The sequence below is a fragment of the Barbatula barbatula genome (genome assembly GCF_947034865.1).
Source record: "Barbatula barbatula genome assembly, chromosome: 1".
NCBI classification, from domain to species: domain Eukaryota; kingdom Metazoa; phylum Chordata; class Actinopteri; order Cypriniformes; family Nemacheilidae; genus Barbatula; species Barbatula barbatula.
The window spans coordinates 24,075,202-24,089,522 of record NC_136766.1 but is presented as its reverse complement, the minus strand read 5'-3'; the positions used below and the strand labels follow the sequence as shown (position 1 = coordinate 24,089,522).

General features: G+C 39.5%; 1 protein-coding gene across 3 annotated transcripts in view; it reads left to right on the top strand.

The window, feature by feature from the left end:
• The first annotated feature begins 8,645 nt into the window (after window positions 1-8,645).
• Window positions 8,646-14,321, top strand: part of LOC306898233 (diacylglycerol kinase delta) — a 49,748-nt gene continuing 44,072 nt past the window's right edge. Inside the window, exons 1-2 of one of the 3 annotated variants that reach the window (XM_079463548.1) lie at window positions 8,646-8,786; window positions 9,718-9,935. In XM_079463548.1, coding sequence (XP_079319674.1) covers window positions 9,768-9,935 — 168 coding nt within the window. In that variant the 5' untranslated portion in view covers window positions 8,646-8,786; window positions 9,718-9,767. Of the gene's footprint in view, window positions 8,787-9,599; window positions 9,936-14,321 lie in introns of those variants that run through there. The other 2 variants (XM_079463547.1, XM_079463546.1) reach the window with 2 other exon arrangements.

The following is a 14,321-nucleotide window of genomic DNA, read 5'->3' as shown; positions in this document are numbered from 1 at the left end:
AGCTCTGCCTCGCTTGATATTCCCCCCATTGGACCTAACCGATGATTCTCCCCTCTGACGTCAAGAGTCCTCACAACAGTCATGATCGAGTCTGTGAATCAGAGAGGCTGTGGACGGCATATTAATAATAAAAGACATTCAGACACGACTCTAACTATAGGTGCGAGAGAATAACGCGTCTTTTGGCGCACTGGACCCAAGGTCGAAGCGCAGCTGCTACCGTTTTTGCGCAAAACCGCACATTTGTTCTTTCTTCTCCGAGATGATCATATAAACGTATCAGTCTGTCATACTCAAACAGAGAAGGATCACCCCTTTCTAGTTTGAACCCAATGTTTATTGTTATGCGTCCTTTGCGTTACGCAACATTACGCAGAATATACGTGAAAAGTATGTGGAACGATCAAGGTTTTAGCAATCGAATCGAATTAAACAGCTTTGATTTTAAGATCATTTAAAGAAGGGCACTGTAGTGATGATGTAGTGTGAATCTGTGTTTCATTCAGAAGCTGGAGGAGTATCCCGAGGCGTGATCTCACGCAGCTCTCCAGCTGAGGACAATAGCAAATACTCGTATCACGCAGCGCGATGTGTAAAGTCGCGTTTGACTAACCTGGGCTTCAGAACATAATCTTAGTTCTGTGAATTGCATGTCCGTTTTTGTCAATGCACCACTTTCTCGTACCATTATCGTGCGGTACAAGCAGAACATGAAATCAAAAAGGTTCTAACAAATAATGACAAATCTTGGAAGCCTTGAAGGTTGCTTTTATTTGTGTGCTGAAAATAGAGACAGGGTGGGGGTGCATTGGGCTGTTTAAAGGAATGCTGTTTCTATAGCATTTTCCTGGCAGACATTCTTATGAATTAGTAATCCTGATTGGAATTATAAAAAGCTGGCTGAGCATTGGCCCTGCAATGGCTTTCCATTGATGGGAGCTTCCACCAATCACATTCACTCTCACTCCCCCATTCATCTTCTTCGCAGAGCATTGTGGGTAGGCTATTACATCATCGCCTTACTATGATAGTCGATTCTGCAATTCCACTGTTGTAACAATCATCTGAAAACCACATGTATTTCTATATGATCATATCCATAAGCTTGCTCAAGCTTAGTGATGCACATAAATAAATGTGATTATATGTCAACAATAAGCATGCATAGTATGGTGTATAATCCTCAAGTGAGTCAATGCACCCTCACACTGTTGATACTTTTAAAGATGGAGACCTGTTAACATATCTGTAATGTACGTTATGTAAACCAACCCTGTGTGGGGAACAACACACAGTTTTGAGCTTTTTAGGTTTTTGCTTCCCTTAACATCACTGGTAACCAGCTGTAACCACATTCATTCTCTATTCGGTTGTCTCAATAAACAATTGCCTGTCCATCTAGTGTTTAAATTGTACTGAGATGCTGTATTGATGAAGAAATAAATGCATTGCATCGCTCCATTCAGCTGAGAAAACTATTTCTGAACTCACATCCACCGTGCTAAATCCTGCTGACTCTTTCCAAACCGTGGAACTCGCCTGTCAGCAGATGCCGTAGAATAGTGTGCGAGTATGTGTGTGCATGTGACTGTCTCATCCAATGTATTTATCTGCTATGAGAAGCCACTGTGCCTCTATTCATGCCTGTTTGACAGGAGGAGCTTAAACAGTCTCAGTATGAAGTTTTTATTTACTGAGATTTTCTCAGTAGCAGCCTTTTCCAATATCAGCCTGCTTTCACTCTCATTTGAGAGAAGCTCTTGAATGCAGCACTGTGATCCATTCTAGCTTCTTTTTGCATCCTGACTTTGTGACACTGTTGAGCATCTCTTGAGTGGGCAAAGCTTAGAGTGTAGCTACAGGATACTGCCACATATTCAATGGGAAATGAGAAACTGTATATTTGTTGAAGTTTAAACCCATCTTGTTTGAAGCCCAATTTGGTATGGAGATGCACATGTACCACTGTTCATTTAATAATGTAAACGGGTTCATGAACTTTATATAGCAGGGGTCGGCAAAAAAGTTTGGCATCGGACCAAAAAACAAATTCGCTGCTAGATGCCAGGCAAGAACATAGTCAAAGGATAATTTAATAAATAAATTGATGAAAAATTTAACTAAAATAGCCTACTTTTAAAAATATAGTTATTATATATTTACATAACAGTTATAATAATTTAACGTGGCCTATATTTACACGAACTAAACTGCATTTCCTTGCCTGCTGGGATATTAGGTTGTGTGCAGAGTGATGTTAACATTTAAGCTATCTTGATGGTGAGAGAAAATGGCACTTTCAATGAGTCTAAAGAGGAAAGTTGACAGCGAAAATAAAGAAATGGAAAGACAACTATACATTCATCCTACCTAGTTTTGTGAATGCAAAGCTGTTGTGTTTTAACTGCAACTTAGTTGTCGCTGTTTGCAAAGAATATAATATTAGACGGCACCACGAGACGAGGCATGGCACCTTAAAAAAAAGCTGAATTTGAAGTCCTTACTAGCATAAGTTTTATGTGTGGAAATAATTAAATGCACCCCTTAAAGGGATAGTTCACCCAAAAAATCACCTTGTCATTTCAAACCGGTATGACTTTTAGTCTGCAGAACACAAAAGAAGAATTTAGAAAAATGTTGCTAACCAAACAACGCTGGTTCCTATTCATTTCTGTTGTCAAAACCAATGCCAATAGGTCAGTCAATAGGTACCACTATTGTCCGGTTACCAACTATCCCTTTAATGACATTTAACTAAATCTGTGAAGATTTACCCACAACAATCACAATTACATCATCTCTTTGTCATGATTCTGCCATATCATGGCATGTTTCTCTTGGTTTAGTGGCAGGATCATGACAGAACCTCATGTTTAATGTGGAGAGAGGCATTTTGGCCCGGTATCGTCTCGGTTCCCGCCCTCTCGTCTCCTCATTAGTACCTCATGGCAGCAGCTGTGCCTCTTGATTTTGAACCCGTTATAATGCCCCAGTGTTTTCTGTCCTGTGCTGGTTCATTTTGATTCATGTGGTGAGTTCCTGTTCAGTGTAGTCTAGTCCAGTTAGTTGTATTCTATGTCAATGTTATCTTTAGTCATGTCTAGTTTAGTTAGTCCATGTTCCTGTTTATCTGTCATGTTTATACCTCTGTTATTTTACCCCCTCGTGGGTTTTTTGTTTTTATAAAATTTCTTGTTAACCCCCACTGTCTGCGTCTGGGTCCTCTGTCCTTGTCTCACCACCCCCTTCTCGACAGAATGAACTAGCCATTACAGGACCCAACAGACAGAGGAATCGTTGCGGGAGTGGTCAAAGCCGCCGGATTCCCTTTCAGGGTCGAGGCTGAAGGTATCCCGTCCAGGGTCATGACTGCCGGGCTCCCTTCTAGGGTCGAGGCCGCCGGGGTCCCATCTAGGGTCGAGACCGCCAGGCTCCCCTCCAGGGTCGAGGCAGCCGGAATCCTGTTTCCGCCACAGATCCCTGCCAGCACTCCAGCGGTGTCCCTGCCGGCATCACAGTCCGGTGCAGCCAAGCATTCCAGTCCGGTTCCCTTTCAGGGTCTCTTTCAGGGTCGAGGCTGCCAGTATCCCGTCCAGGGTCATGACTGCCAGGCTCCCTTCCAGGGTCGAGGCCGCCGGGGTCCTGTCTAGAGTCGAGACCGCCGGGCTCCCCTCCAGGGTCGAAGCCGCCGGAATCCCGTTTCCGCCACAGATCACTGCCAGTACTCCAGCAGCGTCCCAGTCGGCATAGTAGTCCGCAGCAGCCAGGCATTTCCGTCCAGTGCAGCTAGGCATTCTAGTCCGAGTCTGCCGGCTATCCAGTCCGTGTACTTGTTTGGACTTTCCCCCTGGACTCTTGTGTTCTGTTTTGTATTTATCATGTTGCCCTGCTTTTGTTTGTGTCACAGTCTGTCACGTGTCTGCCGGCTATCCAGTCCATGTCTGCCGGCTATCCAGACTGTGTCTGCCAGCAATTCAGTCCATGTCTGCTGGCAATTCAGTCAATTCACTCTTGTGTTCCGTTTTGTATTTATCATGCTTTCCTGCTTTTGTAAGTGTCACAGTCTGTCTTGTCTTGTTTGTGCGTCAGGTTGCCACTCCTTAAGGGGGGGCTTCTGTCATGATTCTTCCATATCATGTCATTTTTCTCTTGGTTTAGTGGCAGGATCATGACATACCATATACTCTCTCCGATCTCGTCTTTGTTCCCGCCCTCTCGTCTCCTCATTAGTACCTCAGGCCCCGCAGCTGTCCCCCTTGATTTTGATCACTTTATAATGCCCCAGTGTTTTCTGTCCTGTGCTGGTTCATTTTGATTCATGTGGTGAGTTCCTGTTCAGTGAAGTCTGGTCCAGTTAGTTGTATCCTATGTCAATGTTACCTTTAGAACTGTCTAGTTTAGTTAGTCCATGTTCCTGTTTATCTGTCATGTTTATACCTCTGTTATTTTACCCCCTCGTGGGTTTTCATTTTGTCTTTTTATTATTAAAGGTCTTTTTAACCCCTTACCCGCTGTCTGGGTCCTCTGTCCTTGTGTCTCACCCCGGAACATGACACTCTTATAACATTTGCTACTTTCATCACATGACATTTAGCCAGTTTGAGTCTGCTAAACCATAAAGTCCATTACATACAAATTTACAGTGAAATGTCAAAATGTAGCTAGTTACTGTAAATTGTTGCACTTTTGAGGTGTGCAATGGGGTATTGAACAGATAATGTTTAATGGCAGTATATATTTATTTGTGCGTGTGAAATTGATCTAAAGCATCACTTATCAGCTATAACATAAAAGTATAGAGAAATAGAAGAACGTGGTGAAAATAGTCATGCCCTGTCAGATTATCCCTCTAAGAAGGTGAGAATCTGGTGGACAAAGGTTTGATGTGTTCTTAACACACACGCTACCATTTTGCTTCTCCATTTAACTGAATTTTTCTCACCCAAAAACGAAATTCTGTAATTTACTCACCTTCAATCTGTAACAATTGTTTTCAAAATATATTTATTTGTATTCATCTGTACAAAGACATTTATACAGGTTTGGAAGGGTGGGTAAATGATGACAGAATTTTCAGTTCACATTCATATCTGCTGAAGCTGGTGATGCTGCTGGCCAATATCAAAAATCTGGGTCAGTTCTTCCATCTAACAATGTCAATATAATGCATATAAAGACACTGTTTACTGCGTATCACTCTTATTTTTACTCTCGCTCGATATATTTCTTAAATTTTCCTCTCTCACTGTGTCAAGATCTGTTCCTCATGCAACAGGACCTGCAGAAGTGAACTCATAGCCAATGGGGGTTCGGCTGGTTTGATTGAGCAGCAGGTGCCCCTGTGTGGAAGACTAATCCCAAGGGGGTCAGAGACAAGTGTTAGCCTCCACTTTGAGAACACCTTGGCATGCTGTAGCTCTACCCACCTCTGACCGATGGGAGCATGTCATTTCATATTAGCCTTTAGAGGGGGACAGCAGGGGTTTGGGCATTTGTGTATTTATGGACTGTGTGAAGATGTGAAAAGATAATGACGTGATGAAAGATTTTCGGATTATTAAATGCAATGAAATAGAGAGTATCTGAAGTAGTTTTTCAGTAGATGAAACATCTGGTTTGGTTCTGTATAGCAGTAAATTACATTTTGGTCATCATTAAGCACACTTAATCTCAACTTTATCTTAATGTTTGTAAAACTCATCTGTAGTCATTGCAAAAGGGCAATGACTGTTGTTCAATCTGTTGAAGAACCCACTGGGATTGTTCTAAATGACTCATTGATCTTTAGATAATATTTCTCAACTACTGAACCAATTAGCATGTTATGTCAAAATGTCAAATTGTTGCACTTTAGTGGTGTGCCACGGGGTATTGAACAAATAATGCTTAATGGCAGCATATATTGATTCGTGCATGTGAAATTGGTCTACTTATCAGCTCTAACATAAAATGAGAAGAATGTGGTGTATGCTACACTGTGTTTCCAATACAGTCATGCCCTGTCAGATTGTCCCTCTTAGAAGGTTAAAGTGGTAGACAAAGGTTTGACGTGTTCTTAACAAACACACAATCATTTTGCTTTTCCATTTAACGGAATTTCTCATTCCCCCTTAAAGGGACACTCCACCCAAAAAGCAGTTTCTGTTTACTGCTTCCCCTGTGCTCTGCGTGTTACAATATAACAATCCTGCTTCAGTCGCCTTCTTCTCCATGATTACTATTCAGTTCCTTTGAGACAGTAATCCACATGTTTTTATATTTATTCATGTCAACCTTGCAAAGACAGTACAAAGGGGAAATAAACAGTACATACGCTTGTTTCAGGGAATCTGCATAGAGTAAATGTGAATGTGTCAATAATTTTACATCTGTAATCGCAGGTGTCAAGGACACATACGGAAAGAGAAGTGTGGTGTATTTTCAAATTGTTCATTTTATTGACCATCAAAGAGAGTCTTCCAATGTTCCATCATCTGAAATAAAAGTAACCAGGTGGAGAATCAAAACAGAATTAGTGAAACTGTTTATTCTGTCAATCTACTGTCTCTTTCTGTCTCTGTGTGTCCTTTTTTCTGTCTGCTTCCTTGTTTGTTTGTTTTATATCTAATATGCGCACCCTTGACATTTTCCAATATATTCCCTCTCGGTTGTTTCTACATTGATCTTAGCTCACTGAGGCAAACTTCATCTCTGCGGAGCGTTCTCATGGCAACCGACAAGCGCGAATCTTTTGCATGGACCAGATTGCACATTGTGTCAGTGGCACACACTCATTTAATAAATTCAATTTAATCTGATTATTTAAATATATGCATGAGCTGCTATAATAATATATTAACTATGTTGAAATTTGAAGCCTAAACTGGCTACCTGCAACAAAGCTACTGATGTCAATTTCATTACTTTAAATCAGAACACTTATTGTATGATAAAAATACATATTGTAAGTGCAGTTTTTCTCAAAACTGTCAAGCGAGAAAAAAAAACATATTACCTTTAAAGTTCATGACGTTCTAAGTAAGGATCATAAGACAGCTTTGCATTCAAAAGCATTTTGAATGTACAGAATATCTTTGTTAATAAAGCAAAACGTTGTTAATTTTCGTTGCTAATGAATTCAGACTTAACGTTGAACTTTACTGTATATAACGTTGGATGTGTTTTGAATGTCTGTGTTGAGAGCTGAGTGACCTTGATATTTATCTAATTGGGCATGGGTCTGATATAAATAGAGTTAATTTTCACCGCTGGGTGGCAGCAAAAAGCTGCACCCAAAAAATTTTATTTCTCAGGAGTTTGTGGGTTGGGGCCTCTATATTAATAAAATGTTTGTATAATGCATAACTTACAATTTAAGCAGTTATAGTCAGGAAACGGAACTGAGACTTAACAAGGCACATTTCCAAATTTAAAATGATGAATTAAAGTTAACATTTAAGAGAGGGGTGGAATCACATAAAGTAATAAAAATACACGTTGACAGCACATTACATGTTGGAATTCCTTAAGGCCAAGTGAAACATGATCTTTATTACTTTATGATTTTTGTTTTCATTTTACCTCAAAGGGATCTGTCAGGTAGTCTGTCATCATTTTCACCCTACATTTTCACATACATTTCTTTGTTCCAATGAACACAGAGAAAGATATTTGGGAGAATGTTAGCAATTTTCTGCTCTGGGACATCCTCCACTACAATACTAGGAAATGGTGTTTTTTTCTGTTGAACACATAATGAAATAATTTAAAGAATTTAGGAAAACAAAGAGTTCTCATGCACCTTTGACCATACCATATATGGTAGTCAATGATTTCCCTGAACTGAAAATGACAAACACTCTTCCAAAAATCTTTCTCTGTGTTCATCAGAACAAAGTAATTTCTACAGATATGAAATAACATAAGGGTGAGTAAATGATGACAGAATTGTCATTTTTGGGTGAATTGAACCTTTAATGGTGTGGGTGATGTGTCATCCTGCTGCTGGATACATTCTAACGGTTTTATTCAACCAGACATAACAGTTTATTCAAAAGCTGTAAAGGGCTATATAGGATAATTCGCAGGCGAAAATCAGCTTTAAAACATTGCTACCCCAAATGGTGTGTATATACTGGCTATGTTCTATTCAGACCAAAATATTCAAATGTAGATTAAAGGCAATTTCGAACAAACCCCCTGGTCTGGCCATCTTGTCTGCAGCATTACGAGTAGATGTGAATGTCAGAACTACTCATGTTTGTATTTATTCAGATTAAAGCACTTTTGTTGCAATTTAGTATCACGAAAGATGAACGCATTTTATATTCTAACACCTACGAGTAATTCTGTTGCATTTCTCTCGCACAATAATACTAAGTGATTCCCGACTCACCGTAACTTTAACCCCCTGAAAGATCACAACTCCATTGAGCTCGACATGTAGCAACAAGTCACATATTTCGTCCATGATGTCCTCTTCCTATAACACCCTACAACAACCTAAAGTTGTTTCACAGTAGATGGATATCGATAGACCCTTGCAATCATTCATTCAATCTCTCTCGAAAACATGTAAGATATTTTTGGCAAATCGCCCCAGATGTGCTGACACAGACGGTCTCGCAGCCCGCTGTAGTCTACCCCTCCCATTCGATTCAAATCTTATCCGATGCTATGCGTAGACGCGCGTATGTGCGCGACACGAGCGCATTTGACAGCATCTAACCGCGCTGCTGCGAGAAACACATCAAAAGCAACAAGAACACACAGGAGGGTCACCGGGAGCCAGACGCTGCACCACGAAGGTAAAAACAAACCATCCACGACTGCATTTTCCTTTGATGGGCACAGCAGCCGCAAAGGGAATCGTGCGTGAGTGTGACAGTTGGGTCTTATTTGTCAATTATAAAAGTGATGGCCGAGTACCAAATGAATGAAACCATTAACAGATTAGCCTACTTTAAATGACGATACATCCGAATGGTGCACGAGGGGAATATTGCGATGAGCGGCATTGAGCATGAACGCTGCTTATAACGCGACCGTTCTGCCTGGAAAGACGACGGGAGAACGCGCCGCTTGTGAGTCAGACATACGGGTTTGTAAATATAATCTCTTCAAATCCAAAAGCCTGTAACACGGCTGCATTTATTTGTCGCTGATTTGTTTTCCTTTATTGCTCCTGCTCGTTCACGCCGTTGCCTGCCGATGGACGCGTGTAGACAGCCGGCGCGCGGCAACATAACAGGTTGTTATTTGATGTTTATTGAAAATATTGACTTGCAGTCCAATGGAGAAACGAATACACACATTAAAAGCGGTATTTTGCGAACGCGTGGGACCAGGAGTCGAGTCAAGTATTACTACCGAGAGAGGTTGTAATGTGTCGCCGAATCGAATCATTGTGAGCGCAACGGATACGCAGCTGACCGTGAATGAACGCGCAACAGTCAGCGAGCAGCTGTGGATTATGACGGGTCGGTCTGTATCGATTCTGTACGCCAGCGAGTTTCACTGCCCGTGTTGTGCAATAGACAAATTGTCGCCTGTTGCTGTTATCCGTGTTTCGGTTCGTGCGGTCGTTCCCTTTATTTGCCTCAGCACGTTCATTATAGCCTAGAGAGGAACTGAGCTCGCTGTAGTGTAGTGCCCAGCCAGCAAAGCGAAAGCAGAAGATGTCTCCTTGGAATTCAATACTGTTACTCGCTTCAGAGCGATTTTTTGTACTTTTTTCAGGGCTGACCTGGCAGAAGACGAGACGAGTGCTGTGAAAATCGAGCGCAGCCATGGCCTCGAAGTTCAATCCCAACGTCCTTTATGTCCGGGAGTCTCTGACCTCACCGGACTCTCAAGCCGAAGCGGGCGACGAATCATCGGACAGCGACGGGGAGCCCGAGGAGACCTCGCACAAACTCATCCGAAAAGTATCCACCTCTGGTCAAATCCGAGCCAAGGTAAGATGTATCCTGACTTAGAAAGAAAGGGAAATTGCACATCTAATACATTTGGAACATTTTTCGTTGTTGTTGAGGGCCACTGTAAGTGCACACACTGTAAACTAAAACAAGTCGACAACAAATGTAAGTTTGCCAGTTGTACTTTTATATAGTCTACTAGTAGCTTTATTTCTGTAAAAAAAAAACATACAGTTGCTGCAGTCAGATTTGGAAACCCAAATCTCTAGATTCACGCATGCAGTGAAAAACTCAATATGCATTGCACACACACCCACGCACATTTCAGAATTATGGCAGCAATGCATATTGATCCAGGGGACAGTCGCTCGTGGTTCAGCGTCGGGTCAATACTTGGCAAGCTATGACAAGTACAGCATAATGTATGTACAATATCAATGTCAGTTTGGACTAATGTTTATTTCTGAAAGTGCAGCAGACTATGAGACAGTCATTAGAAAGATTGTCATGCTACACAGACGACATTTAGTCTACAAAGTGGATGCAGATGTACTTTTCTAATAAATAAAAAATGTTTCTAAGTATAAAATTGATTTGAAGCACCCGGTTCAGTGTGTTTTTGAATGCACAGAGTGTTACACTGACCCTTGACTCCTCACATGGCCTTGTTAAATTTGTTAGTGTTGTGTTGCATTGTGATAAAATGAGAACTGCAAAATGGTTGAGCAGTGTCGAAGAGGACATATCTTTACACACAACAAACACTATATGGGTAGGATGTCACAATGGAATGTGCCACTAAACAGGCGATTATATAAGTTTAAACAGACAAGTAAAAAGTAGCGTACAAAAATAACTAACAATTTGGCCAACATATGGCATTAATAATAAGGTGTATACGTTCAAAATACCTATGAAAATTTACCAGAAAACAAACTTGCCCCCATAAAAAAGGAACCCTGAAAACAGTTTCACCTTTCAGATAAAATCGAATTTTCTTCATTGTAAAGTTGACACGTCTGAATTTACAATAAAACTGAATGTGTTGTTGGCATTTGAGCTTGGGGGACAGAAATGATGTGATTCTGTCATTTAAGAGAGTTCTTTTTAACTTTGAAATAATAATACCTGGCAACAAACCCTGCAGGCACAACAGAAAAAGATGGGTCTCACTTGCGCTTCTCACTCCCAACAATTCAGTTTCAGTTTCTGGTGACCTATAACCCTTTGTGAGATCCTAAGTGTAAAATGTGACACTGAAAATGTTTTTTAGGATGAAGCAGGGTGTCATCATAACAGATCAAAGGTTATAGATTAACTGTATACTCATCTGACACTGTTTGGCCTTGGCCCAGTGAACGGTTTTAAAGACTTAACAGATTTAAAACACTGATCATATATCATCATCACGTGCAGTTTTGAAACACTGATCATATATCATATTCATGTGCGGTTTTATAGTAATATTGCTAGAAGTTTTCTTTAAAACAGACCTCACGTCTGCTTTCTTATTGAAACCCTTATCTAGACATTTGAGCAGCTCTGTCTTTTCAGTTAAAAATGTCAAAACTGACCTCATATCAGTTTAAACATACCGATTGGGTATAAATGTTTAAACGGCTGGCTTATATGGGTACTAGGAAACTGAACCTGATCCCAGATCAGCAAAAGTCAGTTTCACTTATCTTCAGTGTATAGTTGATGAAATTAGCAGGATATTAGTCAGTATCAGCAAGCCAATGAAGCTGAACTAATTCAATCAGGCCATTAAACAGATGCCTATTAAGTTAACATTTTCATTTACTTAGACAGCGTTTAATATGACACTTAAATGTGATGTTGAAATACTTTGAATTCTTTACTAATTCTACTTTTAATAGTAGGAAATTATTCATGATCTCGTATACATAAAATACTGTTTTATTTTTTATCAAAATGTATGTAGTTCATAGAAGTTAGAATAGAAAACATTTCTTGAAGAGAATTTGTGTATTCTTTTGGAATATTTTCTAAACACACGGTACACATGGAACGACACATTAGCAGGAAGTGAAAGTGTGTTTTCTAACACTCACCAGATTTTATGTGATGGTTAAGGCACATCACCTGCCAGAGGATTTGTACAAACACGCCAAAGTCTATTGGATCTAATCATTGTGTATATCACGGACTTTAGAGGTTAACCATAAAACTGACCGATTGCAGCCCAGGAAACACACAAAGAAAAAGTTTATGGATTTTATAAAGAGAATTTCTGTTTGCGCAATGTAGAAACTACAGATTATTTCACACGCATCTCAAAAAAGAAAGTGAAATATGCACCTCTGCTATATTCTGTGGATATCTGCTTGAAATTCTTAAACAAATCTCAGAATGTCTATGTCAGATACAGGCAAATAGAGTACATTTTTCCCATAATGTCTTCGTTGCAACAGCTGCTATCTTAAAACTTTAATATGTTATGTTCTAAAAAAAACTGAGCATATTTACTCTGAATTTGTGTAAAGGTAGCCAACCAAATTGAAACTGTCATTTCAACCAGGGATTTTTTTGTGTGCAATATACACCAGACATGCTATAGTCTCATAATCATGTGCTTATGCTTTGTAGAATCTGACATTGAAACTAATGAAATGTAATTGTGTGTGTGTGTGTGTGTGTGCTCAGATCAGTGTCTTCCTCCTGCTCATTAGTGCTTTCCTTTCATTGGCATACCCGTTAAACCCTGTTAAACATTAGTGAGTGTGTCATCTCAGCCTGACTGAATAGACTCAATGCACGGAGTGCTGCCTACGTATTTCCGGTAAAATCTCAGGGGCGGAAAAGCTTCCGGGTGGTATTCATAAGTAACGGGTGCTATAATACAAAACTTTAGTTTAGTACCGTTTTATGAAGCTTGAATTAATCATGTTACGAGCATGGATTTACATTATTACACTAAACAATAACAGGTACTTCAGTTTGTTGCCATCACTTTAAGAGATGTGATTGAGCCACAGCACGTCAGCTTCTGAAGATCAAATGGTCTATGGGTGAAAGCGCTAGCATTAGCTATGCTAAAGAATAACGCTGCACCGTGGATACTTTAATTTGGTTTTATTCGCACAGATTGTAATGTAAATAAAAATAACTGTATTATATAAATATATACTTATACATTTCTGTACTGTATATATTTGTTCCTGTAAATAATATGCTTTAAATGTGCTTGTGCAGTCATCAAAATCTTTGTTCTTTGTGTGTACTTCTTTGTGTGTAGCTAACATTTTGTTGTATGCAGCTGTGACACGACAATAAAGATATTCTATTGTCAAAATGTGATCCATTAATGTAAGCTTGTATATAATAACTAATACAGAGCAATTGTCAGGTAAAATGCAGTACAAAAACTATTAAATACGTCAAACAAATGCTTTTGATTTAAATAAAGATTTATATTGGAATATTGTAAACTAAAATTGAAGTTACTGTCATCAATTTAAGGTGAATTATGTAACGCAATAAATTAAAAAAGTAAATTAAGTATTTAAACAATATTTACCTTTTAAAAGCCAAGCAATGTCTGTTTCTTTACAGCGAACCTGCATATCAGATTAATATGACAGATGTGAACAAATGTGTCTTACCGGGAACTGTGTTTTTAATATATGGTCAGATTCATACAGATTTGTTGTTTAAAGGTATTAAAGTGCTGAAATTGGTTGATAAACTTGGTGTAAAGCTAATGTCATTCAGTGACATTAGCCTTAACATTACGTGCTACTTGCTAATAGCAATAGCATCCAAGCTGTCCATGTATTTTTAAACGTATAGTTCAAAGTATTTTACTAGACAGGGGAGCAGCTGACAGTCTCACAATGCTGACAAACATCGTTTATTGTAATCCGGCGAGCTTTATTTAAGCAGCGAGTAAAAATATTCATCCTTTCCTCTGTCATGTTCACAGCTCTAGGTATTCTCTCACCCGAGCGTAAATGCGGAAGTGACCATGCATTGAGTCTATTCAGTTTTACCGGCTGTTGACACACACATATGCAAAATAGTGTACAAAATGTATGTGTCACAGGCAAAATGTATGAGCCATACTGGAAATTTACTGGAATATTAATGCAAATTGATTACTATAAAAGCGTAGCCTATTTTAAAGTAGCAAAGTTTACGTTTTTGGACAATTGCTGTATATTAAAATTAAAGGTGTCCTGAGCTGGTCGCTTTATTATTTTATACTGCATGGTTTTTACATTCGAAAACATCAAAAGGCTATTTTTTAACTGGGTTTTTAGGCCAGCTCGACAATCGCTCTGTTTTATGGCCGTGCCACATTGAAGACTTGGAATTAACCGCCCACGGCTATGATTGGATAGCAGTTTGCGTAGAAAACTTAGTTGGAGCCTTCTATGAATTTGGTTAGACACCTAACGTTAG